Below are 20,773 nucleotides of genomic sequence, written 5' to 3'. Positions count from 1 at the left end.
CCGCTGTTAGCTCAACTAGGTTGCAAAGGCCCTCAGTGGTGTGGCAGCAGTGCACCAGGATATACAGAGAACTGGCATGGCGGCGCTGAGTTAAAAGCTCTACTCTGGCAGCGTTTGGGAACTGCCATTAACTGACTTATTCTGTCCGTGTGCTTTTCCACAGAATCCACTAGGCATGCAAGAGGGAGGTATCTTAAAAACAGGTGTCTGGCTCCCCTTCCTAGCCGTAAGGCCTAACAGAAGATTTTGCTTGGCTGTGGTATGCGTGGCAATTCAAATCACTTCTGCTGGGTCTGCAGCTGGGAAGGTCTCTCACCTTCGCCCATGGCATCATTTTAAAGGGAGAAGCCTGGGGGCAGCCACAGAAAATATGATGAACTTTTCTCCAGGAAGCAGGAAATTGCAAGTTAAAAAAAAAAAAGAAGTGGATCAAATATTCCCAAACCCAAAATTGTGCATGGAGAAGTTTGAGTGACAAAAAGGCACAAACCAGATTTATAGTATGTAGCAACTTCTTTGGGGGGAAAAAAAAAGTAAATTACGAACTGTAGCTGCCTAGACACAGTTTTAACCTTAACCAGCCACATTTATGCACTCAGAATAGTACAGATATTTAGGATGTTGACAACTGAAATAAAAGTAAAGGAGGTTGAGTCAGTTTTACTACCCTAAAAATTGAATGAACAATTACTTGCTTTTGTCTTACTCCATTTCTGTCTTTTGTGTTTTCTTCCCTTTCTCTACGTTTCTTTTAGTCTGTGGAAAGCAACTGTTCCTTTCATTTCCCTTTTTTGCTTGTTTTTTCAGCTCATTCTGGATACGTATTCATTCAAGGCATCTGTATTAACGATTGAGAACTCTTGGTAGCGTTGATTCTCAGCATGTTGTACAGATCCTCGTGGATGGACACACCCAGTGAAGAGTTAGTAAATTTTATCATTCAGTATGGTTCTGCTGACTGGCTGCCTGGCAGTTGTCACAGCCTCCCCTCAGCTCCGCAGTTTGGGAACCACTGATTTACACTGTTTATTTCTCCGATATTAACATAGCTCAGCAGAGAGTGGCTATACAGGAAAGTAACACCTAATCCGCTGTGATCATAGCCATACGACTTGCATCCATATATGGCATTTTTGTGTTACCAGCTGTTACAGTGCAGTAGAGAGAAACCCAAGCAGACTAGCTCAGCTGTGATGAAATTTCTACCGCACTATCCCCGAACCCATCACAGGTAAATTTGCCTTGCTTCTCGGGAAGATCAGCTCCCCTGTGTTGAGCACTAGATTGGGTTTTTTTTCTGAGCCAGTTAATATATCATTAGTCTAGGATTCTCTGCAATGTGCTTGCACCTCTGTGCTTCTGGCTCTGCCTGCCCTAAGACCCGGGAAGCAGAGCCCTGTTTTCTGGGCTAGTAGCAGTTGTGGGAAGTTCATCTTTTCCCATGTTAGAGGATGGTTGCATGAGCAGATTGGGAGTTGTGCTCAGCCTGCCTTTAGGCTGCACTTTCTGATGAAGCACCTGACCAGAGCTGAAATTGCTGCTTCACTGGGAGCTACTGGGTTATGTAGCGATAGGCAGTGAATTGGGAGCAGGACTTGAGATGTGATTAAAAGTAGTCCTGTGTCTCCTCAGTTTGATTTCTGTGTCCCTTATCGCTCACTCAGTCTACCCTTTTCAGGTTTCCCTTCCCTGAAGGTAGCCTCTGTTCATTTAGATTCTCCTTTTTTTATCTTTCTCTGTCCTTAGAAGCTCTGGTGCTGAGTGATTATTCCACCCTTTTTGTATTCCCTGTTTTACTTCCTCTTCCCTCCTTGGCGTCTTTAGCCTTAAAAGTAGAGTATTTTTCACTTTTCATTTCCTCCTTTTCTATGTCTGTCTCAGCAATTATATTGGCACCTTCATAGCTGCCCCTACTGCCTCTAGCTGAACATCATATAAACGAGCCCACTCAAGCGCAGCTGGCAGGGGAGTTCGTGTGGCCTCTTGGTGGAAGTTAAGGCAGCTGTCCTACGTTTGCAAATCAATTTAGTTTCATTTGGTCATTCTCACAAAAAGATGAGGGATGCACTGTCTCTGTGCGTCATGCAAAGCTGGTCCGAACAGTCAAATAAAAATTGCACAAATGCTTTCTTTTCTCAGTTTCTGTAATTAATTTACAGTCACTGATATTCCTCAGATGGCCAGAAATGTTCTACAATTGCATGCAACTCACATAGAAGTCTTGCACTTGGACTTCATGATCAGGATAATGATGGTTCATTATTTCTTTGAGAGTTTGGGACAGTCAGATAGTCCCAGCTGAGCAGTGAAATGCCCAGCTATACCATTAATCTCCATTCTGCCTTATAACTCACCTTAGTTAGATTAGTTCACAGCTATTACCATCTGAGAAATGTTAATCAATCGGAAATGCTAAAGTTCACAGCTATTACCATCTGAGAAACGTTAATCAATTTGAAATGCTGATCTGTGCCCTTACTTAAGTTTGGATTATTTTAACTTCCTTGTGTTTGAAAAACTTCATTAAGGTTGAAGTGTTGTAGCTGTCGGAGAAATAACTACATTTAAACAACACTCCTTTGTATACCTGCTGCTGAATTTTAAGGTCTTTTCTTTTTACACTGCTGACCGAATCAGTTTTTTATTGCGGTCTTAATGGAGGAAGTTCATCTCTGTGAGGACAGCTTACACAAAGGTTGTGTTACAATCGCGTCCCACATAAGATGTATTTGAAGTCGTTTCAGTTATGTAGGTGCAAGCTAAGTTGTATTCTCCCCAGTGCAATCATCAAGAAAGTCATTGACTGGCTTGTGGTTGTAAAATCTTCACCACAAATGCTAATGGTGATATACCGGTAGGAAACTGAAATATGTTGTTTAATTTCCATGCTGATAGGCGTTTGAATAGCTGGCAGTTGGAAAATTATTATTACCTGATTGACTTGGTACATTTGATATGGGCAGATATTCACTGCATGTCATGCGACACCGTTATTTTTCTGATATTTCTGAGAATAAACACCAGAAGTTGAAGGAGTTTTGTTGCTTGTTTTTCTGTGTTATCGAGCACAGTTCTACAAAAAGCACTATATTTTATATTTCTATTCAGTTCCCTTAAAGTTTCGTAGAAGGGCAAAGGTTTTGATTTTTTTTCTTGGACAACATTCTTGTGCATGCATATGTATACATGTATTTAGTTAAAATATTATATTTCACTATTAAATGAACATTTTCTCAGGAAATTTTACCCACCAAAGTGGGAAGAGAGAGCATTAGGGAGAATGCCTCCATCATAGGCGCCTTCTCTGACTTTTTGCAGCAATTCACTGCCCTTGGGCTATTCCCCAAAAAGACAGCGTTTTCCAAATTTAAGAGGAACTATAGGAATTCCCAACAAACTGATGTTGTGAAGGGAGAGTAGAGCTATTTCAGTTTGAGTGGGAATAGTTTTGAACAATATTTTTTGTTATCCTATCTCTTTGTGTTTTGTTATTAGTTGGTGATCCATCTTTTCACATATAATGTGTGGTTTCAAACAGTATTTTGTTGTTGATTGCTATTTTAAAAAAGATTCGGAGTAGAAACCATAGGCTTCTACAGGGTGTCTGTCTCTCTACATCCAATGTTTTTTCTTTATTTTTACCCAGGGGAAAAAACAGAAGGAACTTCTGAAATCTGTTATGGGGTGGGACATGGTTTTTTTCCCCCCTTCTTGGAACTTGTAACAGAAATGTGCATGGTCTCTGAATTAATACACAGTGATGATGCAAGGGGGAAGTCAGCGAGAGTCATTTAGTTCTTTTTTTTAAAGCTTGAAATTGATTTACCCTCAGCTTCTTTTACACAACCCAAAAGTGAATGTAAATGTGAAGGTTGTAAACTAGACCTAATTTATATAAGCTGTAATGCTACACTGTCAAAACAGTAAAATGGGACCTTAGTGAAATGAGCTTACAGACTTTTAATGTAATGTAGGCTAAATTCCAGATAATTTTTAATCTGGTGCCTTTTTTTTCTTTTTTTTTTTTTTTTCCCCCCTGTGGCAAAGAATTTGACCCTAGATGTTAAAAGACAAGGAATTGCCAGCTTTGCACTATTATTACATTTGTTTTATTTTTAAAAGCAGTGAACCTTTCTTAATGGCACTCTTCAGTGATTTCCAAGGAAAAAAAATTTTTTTGTCATTTTCCCCTGTGTAGTTTCCTCTATGTAATCTCAGGGCAATACAGTTGTTCTTCAGCTGGAACGGTGGTATCTCTGGTATCTCCTTTCTGTATTGTGGTGTTTTTATCTGTACAGAAAATAAAGCAAAGGCAAATCTCAATTTTTAAAAGGAATGAGATGAAAGTGCTGTTTTATCCTTTGCTCATCCTTATCAACATTCAGTTTTGATTTATTTTCAGAGGACTTGGGCTTGCCTGTGCTCTTCTAGAGAGCATGTGTGGGCAATTAAACCGAAGTATCTTGCAGAAAGGCCTAAGGGAGAGCAAGACCTTTATTAGGAAGCAGTGGCAGTTGTGTATGTGTTATGAAGGAGTTTCTTTCATTGGGAGTGAACCTGTTACAGCTCTAAAAAAAGATTTTTCCGTGGAAACAGGTATCCTTTCTATGAAAGAGCTTTTGGGATTTTAGCACTCTTGTGAAGAAAAGGGAGTCAACAGCTGACCATACCCTTCACCACGGCAGTTCTCTTGCCTCTGAAATAGGAGGAGAAACAGGGCCCTGCCCATTCTCCCTTCAAAGAGTGAGCTGCACCAATCTCCTCTGCATAGCAGGGGACTGACTTCATGCCTTAGTTCTTGTTCTCACCTACTTTCTTTAACAGTGCTTGAAAGAGTAGTTGAGAAATTTGCTCAAATGCGAATTGGTAGCCAAACGTCTTGTTGTCACATTATGTTCATATCACTTGTCATTTCCATTTCTCACGTGCAACTTCCAGTTCTGACAAGGGCCATGGCAGAGATGCTCAGCTGTCCAAATACATTTATTGGATATACTTTGGATATAGGCAATTTCTGTATTTTCTTTAAAATGCCTCCTACATCTTTAATTCTTTGAAACTATGATTAAATGCAGTGAATCCAGGGTGAAAAAAGTAATTACTTCTTTTTCTTTGGAGTAGACGCTGTAAGCTACTTCATTCTTAGGAGCATAACTTCTCTTGTTTGATATCAGTGAGGGGTACTGGGGATTTTTGCCTCCAAGGTAGGTGCTCAGGTGGCATAGCTTACGTGCTGGGAATGCACAAAATGGTGATGTGGCAAATCCTTTCAGCATTGGGGTTAATACACTCTGTAGGTGTATTTCTTAAAAATGAAGTGTATGACTTACGGAACGTAAGGAGTTTTGTAAAGCTTTAGAGCCGTTCTGAGCCCTCGTTTTGGCAGTTTACTATCAAAGCTCCTAAATGTATTCAGTGAGATGTTGACAGTCTAGGTATTTTTAAAAAGGCTTCTTCCTCACACTAAGTACATTTTATCCCCAAAGTACTTATCAAAACAAGTTTTTATTGCAGTTGCCTATTTGCCAAAATCATCCCCTAGAGCCTTTAAAGGTCACACTGCTTTTTGTTGGGGGTTGGATGCCAAACATACGATACCTTTTAAAAATAGGCATGTGTAGTGGGTTGGATGCCAACCCTAAGAAACCTTTTAAAAATAGGCCTATGTGGCATTCATCTCCAGAGCAAATAAACACAACTAGTTTGGGAGCATTAAGGCCTTCCTTGTGGATGAGCAACCATGCAAATGCTTGCTGAGGGTACCAAGTGCTCACATATTGGCATTTTTGACAAAGAGTGAGCGAGAAAGCACCAAGTGGTCATCTCCTGTGTGCTTGGTCAGAAGGTCATTGCTGGTAGCTGTACGGCCATTTGAAATGAACTAACAGGAACTTTGCACGGCCTTCAGCTGGGCCTTTTCTCTTTCTATAGCTGAACAGCCAATCTGAGTCATTGTCAACCTGATCCACTCTCTGAATGTTATGAAAAAAACATGAAAGGAGGGGAGAAGATGAGAGCAAGAGTTTTGAACAAAATGGTACAGAGCTACCACATTTTACCTTGCATGAATGTATTCATTCAGTTTGTTTGATGCGACTTAAAAGCCTCATGCCATGCTTTTTGCCAGGTAAGTTGTAATGGAATTGTAACGGAACAGTGAACGCTGTATGTCTGCTTTAAAAAAGAAATAGCAAAAAGAGAAGATAAATAGTACTCAGTTTAAAAAGGCGTCTTGAGTATTAGTGCAATCCAAATGGACAGTTTTGCAGATATAATGATTAGTTTTAGACCGTACAATTTATCTATTTTATCAGATTGGCAGTATTGAAGGCCCGTAGCTCAGGACCCCAAAGCAGCTGTACCAGTCAGATCAGAAGTCTATCTAGAGCAGGATCTTGTCTCTGCAGTGGCCTAACAGGGATGTCTAAGTCTGAGCCAGAATAAGCTAAACATGCAGGGTACTTTGGTGAGTACTGTCCTAGCTTCCAGCTGCTTGGGTTTCATGGATTTTCTGAGCCAGTTATGTTTTGTGTATATTTAGACAGTAGATTTTTTGATCATGAGCTTGTCCTTCCTCCTCTTCAGCTTCTGTAAAGTTTCAGCATCTGCTATAGCAAGGAGTGCTGCAGCTTAGCGCGGTCATGTGAAGAGCTACCTCTTTTTATCTGTATCAAATCTGCCTCCTCCTAGTTTCAGTTGATGCCCCCTAAATTGAAACACCCTCTGTAGATTTTTTTTTTCCAGGCTACTTCTGATTTATAAACCTTTAATCATTTCTTCTTCAAAAGTCTTAGCTAACTTAAAACTTTTGGCATATAAGAAATAGCCACATCCTGTATCATTTACTTTGCTCTTTTCTGAATCTCTGGTAGTTCTCTTGTAGCCTTTTTGAGATGGGTATCCAGAACTACATGTCGCATTCAAGAATGAGCTGAAGCATGGATTTATTAAGTATTGTAACAGTGTTCTCTATTTAGGAAAGGAAAAAAGAGCAAAACAATTAACCATCCCAGCGTTTTTATCCTATTGAAGCTATTCTTAAGGGGCAGAGCTACTAATGTATGAATTCATTTAGACTCTTACCCTGAGGTGTTAGGAGTTAGGAACGCAGTTGCTCTGTGATATATTTTCTTAATGATACCTACTCCAAGTCCTAAATCTTCATGGAACAGTTCACTGAAACTACATGCTTAAAATCTGAATGGCCTTTTAAGGAATTTCTCTCTACTAATACTGAATCCAAGAGCTGAACTCTTGGATTAGGTATCTCAATTGCCACTTTATCTCAAGGCCGCTTTAAGGCTCAGTCAGAAGAATCTAGGCATGACTGATAGGTGAAGGCTACAGAGAAGTCTGTGGGCAGAGGAAGGTACAGAGCTGGACATGCATCTTTCAACCCAGAGGTTAGTATCCTTATTGCTTGTCCAGCTTTATCTCTGATTTCAGCTAGAGCGAGGTTAGCTCTCCAGCTGACACTGAAGTCACACTCAGCTTGTTGATAATGTTATATCATAAAGTTAGATTTCCAATTAAAAAAAAAGAAAGCTATTCAGATTTGGTCCTTGTGTGGAATTTTTTTGTGTTTTCAAAACTATGTACTCAGTAGTTGTTATATTATTTTGTATGTGAATGTTATATTCGTTTAAGCCGTGTAGAAATTGAAGCTCCTTTTCAAAGATGAGGAAAAAAATAAGATGACAGCTGCTGACAGAGTAATATTTTGGGGTTTTTTTCCAAGTAAAAAGTATAATCCTGGATAAAGTGGCAGACCTTCAACGTAAGAGTCAAAGTGGAAACTGCTGCCCATTATAGCAGTGGTGCCGCTTAGGGCCTGGGAGCAGCTGCAGCGCTGTCAGCGCCTCTTGCCAGCAACAGCAGTTTCTCCAGACGCCAGTGGCAGGGATAAGGGTTATTCAAGGACATCCTTGTGGTCCCTTAGGTATCTGGAGGCTGCTCCAGTCCTTCCAGAAAGAAAGTTAATTTTCTTATTATCAAGACTGAAGAAACATGAAGAATTTGGAGGGGTTTTTTTTCTGGTAAAGAAAAGTCTGTGTCTCAAAGAAGTTGTTCATGAATCATTTAAGCACAGTAACAGTTACACGCGCATTGGCGGTTTTTCTCAGTCTCTTCCCAGTAATGCCCTGTGCTGTGAAATGCGAAATTAGGGCCTAATTCTGTGATGGCATGAATTTCTTCAGTTCTTGTTGCTTTTATGGAAAGCTACAGAACTTGATGTAAATGATTTTGGAGAGCTCAGGAGAACTCTTTTGAAGTCAAAAAAAGTGTTCCCAGTGCCTTTCTCCTGCGGAAATGTCAGGGTGGGATGAACTCCCCTGTGTGCGAGTTGTCCCACAGAACTCTCTTGCGACATAAAGACTTATATATAAATTGTAAATACTTTCTAGAGATGCACTCTTTGACTGTGATATAGTTCTGGGCCTCTCTCCCCCTTCCCTCACACATTTAACCAAATAGGCAAATATATCTAAGGCACAGCTCATTCCTGATCTGTTCTAAGGATTTTTTTTTTCCCTGTAGATTTCTTTTCTTAATGGACAAAAATGTGAAACAATCTGTATGAAACTGTTCCTCAAATGCCTTAATTCTGACATTTGAGAAGCTTTTTCTGCACTCTTCAGCAGGAGCCATGACTTTGCTTTAATGTGCTTAACAAAAATAATGAAAGATGGAGGAAAGAAAGCAAGAAATCTAGACATGACTGTTGTACATTTGCAGTTCTTTAGCTGCAGCACAATGTTTGTTATTCATAGTAGTAGTTTCCTTTCTTAATAATAATTCCTTTATGCATATTGTAGCTTGGAAACTGACAGTTACGTACGTAAAGCAGAGCACTTACAGCTCGGCGTAATGTCTCTGGAAAAAAAGTCAAAGCTCTGTGTGTGTGTGTGAAAGACAGTGAGGGTATCATTAGAGAATACGATATAAGAAAAGTGGGATAGTAGGATGTATGAGTGCCACCCTAAGAGAAGTAGGCTAGGTGACTACCACATCTGCTAATTTTTGTCTAGTGTTATTAGTAGGAAGAATTCTTATGTAACGCTCCTTATCTGCATGATTGAACTAGTTTGAATGGAGAGAACTATCTTGACATCTTGGGAAAAAGTGAAGGTCATAGCTGAAAATGAAAGTGAGAAAAATTGCAAACAGTGTATGGGAAATGAGGAGGGAGAAACTCAAACAGCCTTTATTTTTAAAATACTAATATTTAAAAAATTGTTGAACTTTGTTTCACTGAACTAAACAAATGCAAAAGCAGATTTCCTAAAAATTAACAAAGATACATTGTTCAGGTACGGACTCTCTGGAACCACAAAATTACTTGTATATTTTAAAACACCGAAAAACGCATATTTGCCATTGTGAACGCCCTGGTTGCCACAGAACACGTGTACCTAAGGCACAGTGAAGTGTGTGTGAAGGAACCTGGCTGCAGGATGGGCACCGCGACTTGCCTTTCACACCTATAAGAAAACTGAGGAGCTGAACTGATGACTTGTCCCAGCCGAAGCAAACAGTCGGTGGCAGAGTTTGAATAGCGCTTGCGTCTTCCAGGTTTCCCTGGCTGAGTTAGCCAGCTGAGAGGGCGCTCATTAGCCGTGGAAGACACGACGGTAATTTGAGGAAATGGGTTTTGTTTTAAATCCCTGGCAGCCGGGTGTGTATTGTACCAATTCCAGAGAGTGATGTATCCTGCCAGGTGGTTTTTCTGACTTACGCTGTGAGACTTTAATGAGGATAACGGAACTAATCATGTAACTGTATCGTACACCATTTAGTGAAAGGGGTAGAGACTTGCATGCAGTTGATTGATACTCAAACTGAGCTTTTTAAGCATAAGAGCAGTAAAATAGGGGGCTATTCAGATTTGCATGTCGATTTTAACAATTAATCTGCCCATCCTTTTTTTTTTTTTTATTCTTTCTTTAAAGATCACGTCTGATAGTCAGTTTTGAATAGGAGGAGCTTAGTGGACTAAACTGCCCACGGTTCAAATTCTAATTTTAGAATAGACCTGTTCTGGAGAGCAAGATTTTAAGGTGTTTTGAGAAGTATTTGCATTTAACAATAAGATTAGCAGGGTGGATTTACTTTCTTTATTACCTTAACTCAATATAGATGTTAATATATTTCAGTTATCTAGTGGTTGATGGGGGTACAAAATGGGAAGGATCCAGACAAATCTGGTACAACAAAGTAGAATTCTGAACTGCTGTTTGCGATTAATTAAAGGAAAAATGCTAACTTTAAATAACCTTTTCTATATTTCTTAATTGTGTTGTTTTTTCAGTCTTTGTCATGTTTTCTTAGCTGGGAATGACTGTAACTTAAAAAATGATTTCTCCTGTTCATACATAGTGTTCAGAATTTAAAAAGTTTTCTTTTGGAGGAGAACAAAATTGAATTGTAATCTTTATGTAAACAGTATTATATAAAAAATACTTTCAGTGCTATTACTTTGTGTGATTAATAATTATCATATAACTAAGAGCACTTATGCGTTAATTAGAAGTTCTCTTTCAGTACAGGCAGGATTTCAACACCACTTCAGTACTGTCAAAATTAGACCAGTGAAGTTGAGCTGCTCTTTCAGAAATGCTTATGTTTATGCTGGTGATGATTATATTTGATTAATTTTTTTAAACGATTATTAAATGATAGTAAATAGTAAATCTTTGTGTTTGACAGAGCCACTTTTATTTTGGGGAGGTTGAAGCACTGTGCTCCTATGAATTAAGTCTCAGACTGTCTCTCTGTGGGGTCTTCTGGGAAGCAACCCTGAAATTGTTGGTTGAGGCAATTTTGTTTGCAGTAGTGGGTTGTGGGTCAGGAATAGGATTCTGAAGTCTAGGTATTCTTGAAATACAGTTTCGAACCACGCATTGGTTATAGGTAACGTACAGTGAGAAGAACTGGCTTCTTAACTGTAACCCTACAGCTTATTTGGGGCACCCATTGTCACTGCCGAATTGTAAAATTTTACAATTCTAATTGTAAAAAACTGCTTAAAATTGTTAACTTCTTCATGCCAGCAAGTGTGCAAAATGGCACAGTTTACTTAAGGATTTGATAGGCATGTGTGTGCATGAACACACATCCCTATAATATGTATGTCATGTGTATACACGTATACACCCACTATGTGGAGATGCAGATCTATGTATATTATCTATAGAGAGGCACACTGGACTATATTAACAAATAAATGTTGTTATTGATTTCATTGATCCCTTTGCTCTTATGTTTCATTTCTGTTCCCTGATGTGCGCTCATCTTTTTACTTGATATATATGCTTACGCATCCCTTCATCTATGTTGCCAATAATAAACCACAGGATGGGCTGGTGTATTGCATGTACTATACACACTAGGTGCATGATTTCTATATATTTGTAAATATGAGTGGAGCTCAATCTGCTTACTAGGCAATTGCATAATATGATTGCTCAATACAGCAGATAGGTGATACTTTGATTCTAGACACTTTTTCCAGTTCCCTTTCCTGAAGCTTTGTTTCAGCCCTTAAGTAACACACTCGTATGGAGAGCTGAAGACATGCCCTTTGTACTGCTTTTATCAAGTATGTCTCTCTGCTGTGTATTAATGTTACATGTAAAAAATTTGTTAGAGATGACTAATAATTCATTTTGTAGTTGTAGCATTTTGTGTTTTATTTTAAATCTCTACCAGATGTGCAGCTTAAGTACTTTCATAAAAGTACAGGACTGGAAGAAGTTTTCAAATTACTGAGTCCTGTGCTTTGCGATCAGAGGCATTATGCAACATAACCTCCTTCATTAGTTTCTCTATTTCTGTCTTCAAAACAGTCAGGTCTTTTGCCTTCACTGCTTCTAAGGCTGATTCATCATCACTCTCAATAGCACTAGAAATGTAATATGATTCGTTAGGAAAAAAAGGCCAGCAATTGCATTCAATGTGTAATGATGTATATGCTTAATGGAGTACAATGCATCAAATCCTGTGCACCCTCAAAGTTCACTTGTAGTTTCAGAAGGGCTCATGGCGGATAAAGGAACTTGGTTCTGTGCGTGTAGCCAATAGTGCTGTGACTGAGTGTTTTCCATCAGCTATTCTCTACTCTTGGTTGCTGCAATATTCCATATATTAGCAGATCTCCATAGCTTATGCTAGTAAGTGAAAATCAATATTAAAGACCACCTGTATCTTTCATAGCATATGCCTGCTCTCCGGTAAAATGAGTGGAGAATAGAAATGGAAAGTAATACAATTACAGGGAGTGTAGTTCCCTTTCTGTAATAAAATCTGTCATCTCATTCTAAATTTGATATGGAATTCTAGGAACTAATTGCTTTTGCTGTTCATCCATTTATTTTCTCTAGGTGTTTGTCCCTCACCGCTATAGCAATTATATACCGTATATTTTAAGAGCCACAGAGATAAGATTTCAGTAATGAATATTCTATGGCATTTTGGATCAAAGACTTCTGCTGTTTGAAGGTGGTTTGATATAATATTTTCAGCCATCTCCTCCAAAATCTATGATGAACTAAGGAATAACAGAAGCTCTCAGAATGCTGTAATTTTAAGCAAATTCTAGTACTTTGTCATAAAATATGAAACAGTTTTATTAAATTGGTTGTATCATGGAATGGATTTAAATCACACAGCCTGGCTTCTGTTGGAAAGAAGTTGCATTTGCTATAAATCACATTTGCCAATCCAAAAATATACAGTTACTTAAAATTCCTTGTCTAAACTTTCAATTAAATAGTAACATTGCTAGCTGGATGATGGTCTTTCTGTGGCATTGTGTCGCTAAGAAATTTTACAGTCTCCCAGGCCAGAGGTTGATTGGACTTTGTTTTCTTATTTGTAGTAGTGGACCAAAAACCATTAGACAGAATAAAATGAAGTGAAAATGGAAATTTTAAAACATAGTCAAATATATAGTCTTAAAAAAAAGTGTTATCTGTTGCTTTTTTACTTGGAACAATACCGATGTTTTCTTTGCCACGTGACAAGGCTTTTTTCCAAATAGTGTCTGTGAAGTGAGTACAAGTAACTGTGGTTCATAAACTATAGTTTGTTTGCACAACATTTCTCTTGCAAAAGACTTATCAGTTATTTCATTCATGATTAATCCATAACACATGTAGTGAATGCACAGTCTTGTTTATGGTTAACTGTAGATGTTTTGAAGCAGAATTTTAATAAGAAGTAGAAGATTAATAACCCAGTGTTTTATTTAGAAGCTCTTGGACAGGAGAAGAAAATGCCGCTTTTGGAGACTAGCAAATTAAAATTTATATGTTTATTAAAAAGGAGCAGTGAAATTCAAGGGCAATAAGAAGAAATGGAATCTGATCTAAAGAGAGTTGCTCAAGTACATGTAGAGAGGTCAAGCTGCATGAAAGAAAACAACTAAAGAGGAGAAATAGCAGAAATCTGGTCTGGAATCATATAAGGAAATAGTGGCTTCCACTGTCTTTTCCACCGGCTCTGCAAGGGTCAGTATTGGCTCTGAGTGGAACCGAAATGGTTGATACAAACCGGGATGAATAGTGAGCTGGTACCTTCACAGCAGAGAACATGAGGGAACTCACAATTTCTTTTTAATTCTTTGAACTAAGCTTCCAAGCTGCAAGAAGTGATGATGTGTAACCCCATCAGGTTTGTATTTTCAAAGTGCATGCCCTAATCAAAATTGGGTGCAATGTTTTTTAATGAGCTTTTTAGAAGTCCTTATTTTGCTGTATCATTAAGCCTCTTGATTTTGTATTAGGTAGGTTGGAAATACAGTATTCTTAGGCCGCTTGATCAGCCCTCTCGTTTTATCTGAAACAGGATGACTGATCATTCCCTATTTTTGTCTAATAAGAATAATGATGTCTTTCACTTCATACAGTATAAGGAAACTTACCTATGTAGGTTAGTCCTCCAAATCATGGTAAAAATATTTTCTCTTTCTTAATTGGCCTCTCTTTTAATATATTATCAAGATTTTTGTGTTGAGAACAAATTGTCTCTGAGCAGCCAAGACGACTAGATAAGAATGTAACTGTGAGAAGGCTGAAAGGAAGATAACATAAAGATATCCAAGATGATTAAAAAAAAAAGCATGAAGATAGTTACTAATTCCTGATATAATCAAGTTGTAATCCACTTGAGGTTACCACATGACTTCTAGGGGCCAAGATTTCACCAACTATTGTTTTATTGACCAGGAATGAATTCTGTGAGTTGCAGGAGTTCTGGCTGGGGTGTGACTGAGGCTGCAGGTGCCTTCATGTGGGTGCCTTGGTTCTCCCTAAACCTGGCCAGAATTTTTACAATGGAAGTATTTGGTTGAAAATGAACCTTAATCAAAATAATCTTCTCACAAAAGTTGTCATTTGTTATGGAATTCAGGATTAGATTATTTTAGTTGAATTTTGGTATTTTTTTTGAATTGATTCTGGTCTGGTTTAACTCTGGATTTATATGTACTTATGCCTCTTGCACATATCTCTTCCAGGCTACTCTTAATTCCATATTTCCTATCTCATAAGTGAAAATTCTGGAGAGGAAAATGTTACATCCATTTCAAATTCCCCAAGCAGAAGCATTTGAAATTTTTGCAGGATTTTCCTTTTTCAACCTCAAATTATTATTTTAACAAATTGAAGCAAAAATATTTTATTTTCATTAACATACTTTTCACATTATAAATGCTCCTAACTTCAAGCTACAGTTTTGTACTTAACCACTTCTTTCAATCATTTCTACTAGAGGAGTGTTTTTCTATTAGAAAAAATTAAAATGAATAACCAGAGATCTAAAATAGGACTAGAAAAGGTTGCATTTTATGTGAGTTCGTATAACTTAGTCTGGAACAGTAGCTGTAAAGAAATACCTGTTGGTAATAAGTTGCACTACCTGCTTGCTATGATTTATTACAGGTGTGCTTATAGAGCCATTGCTTTGCTGCTGTATGGTTTCACTGCTGAGTTGGTGAACACTAGCAGAGCTTGGCGATTAGTCCCACACGCGCTGGAAAGTGTTGCTATGCTGAGTAATTGAGATGAATGTCCGTGAGAGGGCATGCGACATAAATATTGCCAGAAGGGATGGAGGTGAAGAGTTGGTTCTGCCTGAAGTTTTTTTTTTTCTTGTACACCCGCATTAATAAAAGCCCTTGGGGATGCAGAAGTGAACGTGTCTGTGTAGTAGGATTCTGTGGGAGAAAAGAAAGAAGCATCTTCAGAGTTGCTCTTTCAGGGAAGCGTTCTCAAACTGGGACTCTGTAGCCTTTGGTAGGAGGTGGCAGTGACAACCCCATGGTGCTTGTGTTCTGGGCTTTGGTCTCTGCATGAATTTTTGTTTGGCATCGATGGCCTCAGAACCTTCTGGGAAACCAACATTTGAAGCAGAAACGTAAGCAGTTTGTGAAACTGCATATTTGCTATTTCACCTAGTAAATTATGCCAGCTTTCTTACACAATAATATATATGCTTATGAAATCATGATGACTTCCGTACAACGTATCTTTCATTGATAAATAACCTTGTTTGTTTGCTTGTTTGTTTTAACTTTTCTAAAAGGATGGTATTGTCTTTATCCACCCAAATTTCTAGGGTGGACGCAGATGCTTACACGTCTTTCTTCTGCATGGGGATGACTTATTCAAAGCCCTAGCGTATAGCAGGAGCACTTGCATTAATATCTGGTTTTGATTTTTCAAATTAGGAAGTAATAAATGAGTTGTGTATAAACCTAATGATTTTTAATTCCTAATGTGAAAGTTACAGCAGTGTCATAAAGACAAAGCTTCAATTTGTCATGAAGAGTGGGCTTCAAAGGTTTTCTTTGCTAATTCTGCTGTCTTCATACCAATATAATAGGTAGTCAGAGAGTTTCTAGCACCTTTAGTATTAATTAAATTTAATCCCCTAAAATGAAGTTGGCAATAAAACAATGAAAAATGATATTTCAAAAGAAGATAAAACAGTTCAGTCCTGAGTAGCTGTATGAAGACGCTAAGCTGGCAAGCAGGGAACCATAAAAGTTACAGAAGTCAAAATGGGGCCTCTGTGAGTTGAAGCTGTTAGTGGAAGTAATGTTATCTTTGGGTTTATGGGTTAGCAGTAAAATTCCTCTTTGCAGAGAGCAGTACAAAGCTTATACATTATTTAAGTGTGGTATCAATGGGGCATATTTTCATACATTTTACATTTTAGCCAACATTAAAGCCAAAAGCCATCTTAATACTTAGGACAGTCCTTATTCCTTTCTTTATGTCTGCTTCAGGTATGCTAAATGTCCTAAAATGAAGCTGGAGATACTTAAAGCAATTGGGAAGTCTGCCCCTGTGGTCAGAAGTTAAACGTAAATGACAGAAACGTCTTTAAAATGACCTCATAAAATGGTAACGTTTGCTCTGTGTTTAAAAAAAGTTGAATGTTCAAGTGCTCTTACGAAATTACTTCCTTATGAACATGTTATCACAAGGCATATGAAATCTTTGTCTTCCTTTCATCTCTGATTATGAAGCAGAATGTTTGTTGCCCTTAAAGCCACCGGCTTATTGGTATTTTGACCTTTGTAGCTCACCAGACAAAGATTTTGGAAGACACTAATTTGGATCTAATTGGAATGGAGGGAGATAAGCTCTAATTAATCTTATTTACATTTAAATATATCCTGGGATGTTCTGTCAAATTCAAAGAAAATACAGGTACGGGTTGGATAGAAATTGAATCAAAAGTTATCTTCAGGTTTTAACAAGGATCCTATTTGAAAGAGAAAAGAGACAAGCCACATCAATTTAATTGCTGTCACTTTATCCATAATCCATATCATTAAGTCAACTGGTATGTCTAATCTATAACATCATATGCTCATCTTGAATCTTTGCCAGACAAAACAGGGCAATTTTAAGACTGATAGTAGCACTTTTGCTGGTATTGGTTGAAATACGTAACACTATTTGAGTCATTAGTTTTATCTGTTGTTCCTATATTCCTCTAGTATTTTATTCTGTTTTATCTATGAGATGTCCAGTCTGGGGGTTGTCCAAGCATTAGATAGGTCTGACTTTCAGTGATGATACGTATCTTCAACTATAGTTAGAGTCAGTGTTAGCTGTAGCTGCTCCCAGTCTTTAAAACTCAAGATCTTATAGTATTGTCCTTATGTTACATATGTTACTTTCTTCATTTCTTTTATACTACTGTCAGGCATCACTGGCGAATACAATTACATAATTGTTGCATTTTGCCTCAGGGTAGATGAAGTGATGGCTCTGTATATGTAAGTTATAATAAAGTGAAACAGAATTTTGAAAAATTTGTGCTATTCTTGTTTAGAGAGAAGGTACAGAGTGCAACCTCAACCTAGCTGCTTATAATATATTCCTTCCACACTCAAACTTTTCTGTGAAACTTCTATATTTTAATGATTTGGGACTCTAGAATTTTTTTCATGTCACTGTTGCTTTGAGAATTCAAACTCAGTCTGATATCAGTGCATTCAACTTCACTTGAAGTCAGCAGAGTTCAGAATTTGACCATAGTCTTTGATGTTATGAGGAGGGAAATCATTTGAAAGTGTGCTGGATGGTTTATATGGGGCCTTTGGTTTGCTGTTTCTGTAATGAAGTCCTACATTGCATGGTATAGTATGTTCTTGTTAAGAGCGTGCGATGCCTTCCAAAAAGGCTTAACGGTGAGAGATTCTGCATTGCCTGACAGTCGTGATAAAATGAGTTCAGCTGTTTCTTGAGAGCTGCCTAGTGTTGTGCTAAAATCACTATTCTGTAGATCTTATTTAGAGTTTAAATGTGGCATCGTTTGTTTTGCAGTATTATTTAACGGATTCTTGTGAAATCGTTGTTAGCACTGTATACAGTGTGGGTAATGCTGTTGTTGTTTATAATCTTTTTAGGTTGTGCTGGTGAGATGGAATGAACCATTTCAGAAACTAGCAACCTGTGATGCAGATGGAGGAATATTTGTTTGGATACAATATGAAGGCAGATGGTCTGTGGAGCTTGTGAATGATCGTGGAGCACAGGTTGGTATGAATATTTCTTCTTAGTCAAGAACGATCAAGTCCTGAGAGACATAAAATGACAAGGAAGGTGAATGGTTCTGTATGCATTTAGGAAAGCAGAGAAGAAAACAAAACATTTCTTTATTGAAAGGAGTAGGCAAGAAGTGTCACAAAGATAATTTACAAGGACAGATACTTTATCCAACTGGTTTTGACTTTCACAAATGCATATTAAAATTCTGCGTTAGGCAAAAAAACCTTCTGTGGTATTGAAGTCTTTTGCCTTGTTTTTAAATATTAAGTGAGAGTAAATCATCCATTGTTGTTTTTGCAAAACTACACTATTTTTTTCAATTATATCAATTCAGCATTCCAGTGACTGTTTTTTTGGAAATGTGCTGTTTTTCAGTGTATAAGGGTACAAAGAAATTTCTGAATCCTCTTCTAACTCCCATCCATTTGTGTACAAAATGCCTTTTTAAAGAAAGTGTCATCGTGTCTTGCATTGACAGTATGTTAGCTTTTATTGTTGAGGGGGGGAAAAAAAAAGCCCTGTGATTAAACTGTGGATAATGATAACTGCCAGCAGTTCTATCTGGTTCTGTACAATACTGCCTTAAAACAATAAAAACTACTACATGGCCATAATATCTATTTTCTTATCTTTAAAATGTTAAGGTAAGCGACTTTACATGGAGCCATGATGGGACTCAAGCACTTATCTCCTATAGAGACGGATTTGTGCTGGTCGGTTCAGTCAGCGGACAAAGGCACTGGTCTTCAGAAATAAACTTGGAGAGTCAGATCACCTGTGGTATATGGACTCCAGATGACCAACAGGTAATGGGGCTTTTAGAGGCTGTAAATTATATCATGTTGATATGCTATGGAATATACGTCTTTAAAAGTTGTTAAATAAGTTGTTTGTAGGAATAGTTTCCCCTCAAAACCAACGTTTGTGCAGATAATGAAAATTTAATTCGTCATCATTAGGCAAATACGCTAATATACCAAGTTACCTATCATCACTTTTCACTCCAATTCCCATGCAGTCTTATTTCAAAGTTAGTTTGAGACAGGAATCTGGAATTATTCCCCTAATTTGTTGATGCAGCTATCTTGAAAATATGCAGGTGAGCAGAGATACAGCATTGCCTAGTAAATATCTGACTGGTCATTTCACTGTACAGCTGCCCAATTTGCACTTACAGCAAAGGCAGTCCAATTCACAGATACAGTTATGTTTGCCATCACATAAGCAAGTGGATTGAATTGATTTTGAGCGTCAGAGACACCTTTAAGGTCTCTCTTAGCCTTATGCAAACAAAATAATTTTGAAAAGGTGATTTTTCAAAGCACTGAATTCAAAACTTGCTGAGCTTTGAAAAAGCCAGTTATAAAATTCTTCTTTACTGCTTTTCTAGTGAGGCATATGATGTTGGACATGTCACCGTTTCTAGTGGGGCTTGAGCTAGCGCATTGGTTTTCATTTGCAGAATTTACAGTGGCCCTTTGCCATTCAACTGTTGAACTTACTTGAGCGATCTTTTCTTCCATGTGCTTCCTGTCCTTATAGTTACTGTGTTCGTAATACAGTACTGAAGGAAATGATAGTGGTAGACTAGTGCAAAGAGAAATTGTATTATTTTCAAAATTAGATTATTTTCCTGCCTTCACTTTGCACCTTCATAAAAAGGTACTGATCTAAGACTCAAGGTATCATTGTCTTTAATTTGGAATACTGTAAATCCGTGCAAGATATATGCAGAGTTATTTTGGGAATTGCTAGTGGAGTATAATAGCACTGGTAATGTGCATTTCTACAGCAGCATCTAATAATTTTTAGAGTGCTCCGGAAAGAATAATGAATTAATTATTACAACACTGCTCTTTCAAGCCAGAGTGCCTAACTGCCTCTTTCTGAATCTGAGGAAGCTTAAGTCTTAACAATAAATAATTTACTCAAGATCAAGAGGAAAAGACAAGCAGCAGAAGTAGGAAGGGAAACCAAGATCTAATAGCTCTCACTCCTATGTTTTAAACATGAGGCTATTCCCTTTGTATGATTTGCGCTTGTAGTTCACTGCTGTATTTGGAAATATCTTCACTTGAGTGTTTAATTTGGGAGGACTGACTTCCTTTAATTCAAATTAGCCAGTATGTTTGTACTTTCTAATCTGGATGCTTCGTAAGTGTTTACTCCAGAAAACGAACATTTGTTCAGTGTCCAGATAAGCACTTCTAAACATAATGGCCAATTCCAGTTGGGTGAAAATCACTTGCTTGAGTTAAGAGATTCTGCTGCTAACAAACTCACTGAAATAGAGACCAAAACCAGGCATGGACATGATGTTGCTCTGCACAACTCTCTACACTACGGGTTTTGCATGTTTAGCTGGTGACGAACCTTACTGTTCTCCAGAGTTGGTGGAGAGACGAGATCTTCTCATACATATTTAAATGTTTCTGCCTTTGAAGGCACAAGGCAAGAGACTACGCTCACAGTTCATACTAAAAAAATAAATAAAAATTTTGGGGAAAAAGGACGGCATATATTACACACAGGCACATGCAGAAATGCATGCTCTCACTAGCTTACATCCTTATCTAATTTTTCTGCTGTCGGTAGTTAGCCAGATTTGTATCTGTACAAACGAGATCAGACTACTCTAAAGTAGCTTCAGCATCTTGCCTATCACGTAATGTAATCTGCTTGTCAGTTCAGAGAGTGAAAGATAAATG

The 20,773-nt window shown here is 37.8% G+C and overlaps 1 protein-coding gene across 5 annotated transcripts in view; it reads left to right on the top strand.

Annotated features, from left to right (window-relative positions):
- TULP4 (TUB like protein 4) overlaps positions 1 to 20,773 on the top strand; it is a 170,402-nt gene that overhangs the window by 89,000 nt on the left and 60,629 nt on the right. For all 5 annotated transcript variants that reach the window (XM_068938592.1, XM_068938593.1, XM_068938595.1 and 2 more), the window contains 2 exons: positions 17,924 to 18,052; positions 18,710 to 18,871. In XM_068938592.1, the coding sequence (XP_068794693.1) occupies positions 17,924 to 18,052; positions 18,710 to 18,871 (291 nt within the window). The remainder of the gene's footprint in view (positions 1 to 17,923; positions 18,053 to 18,709; positions 18,872 to 20,773) is intronic.

This window comes from Struthio camelus, chromosome 3, assembly GCF_040807025.1.
Source record: "Struthio camelus isolate bStrCam1 chromosome 3, bStrCam1.hap1, whole genome shotgun sequence".
Lineage (NCBI taxonomy): Eukaryota > Metazoa > Chordata > Aves > Struthioniformes > Struthionidae > Struthio > Struthio camelus.
The sequence above is the reverse complement of the archived record's forward strand: the minus strand, read 5'-3'. Positions and strand labels throughout refer to the sequence as shown.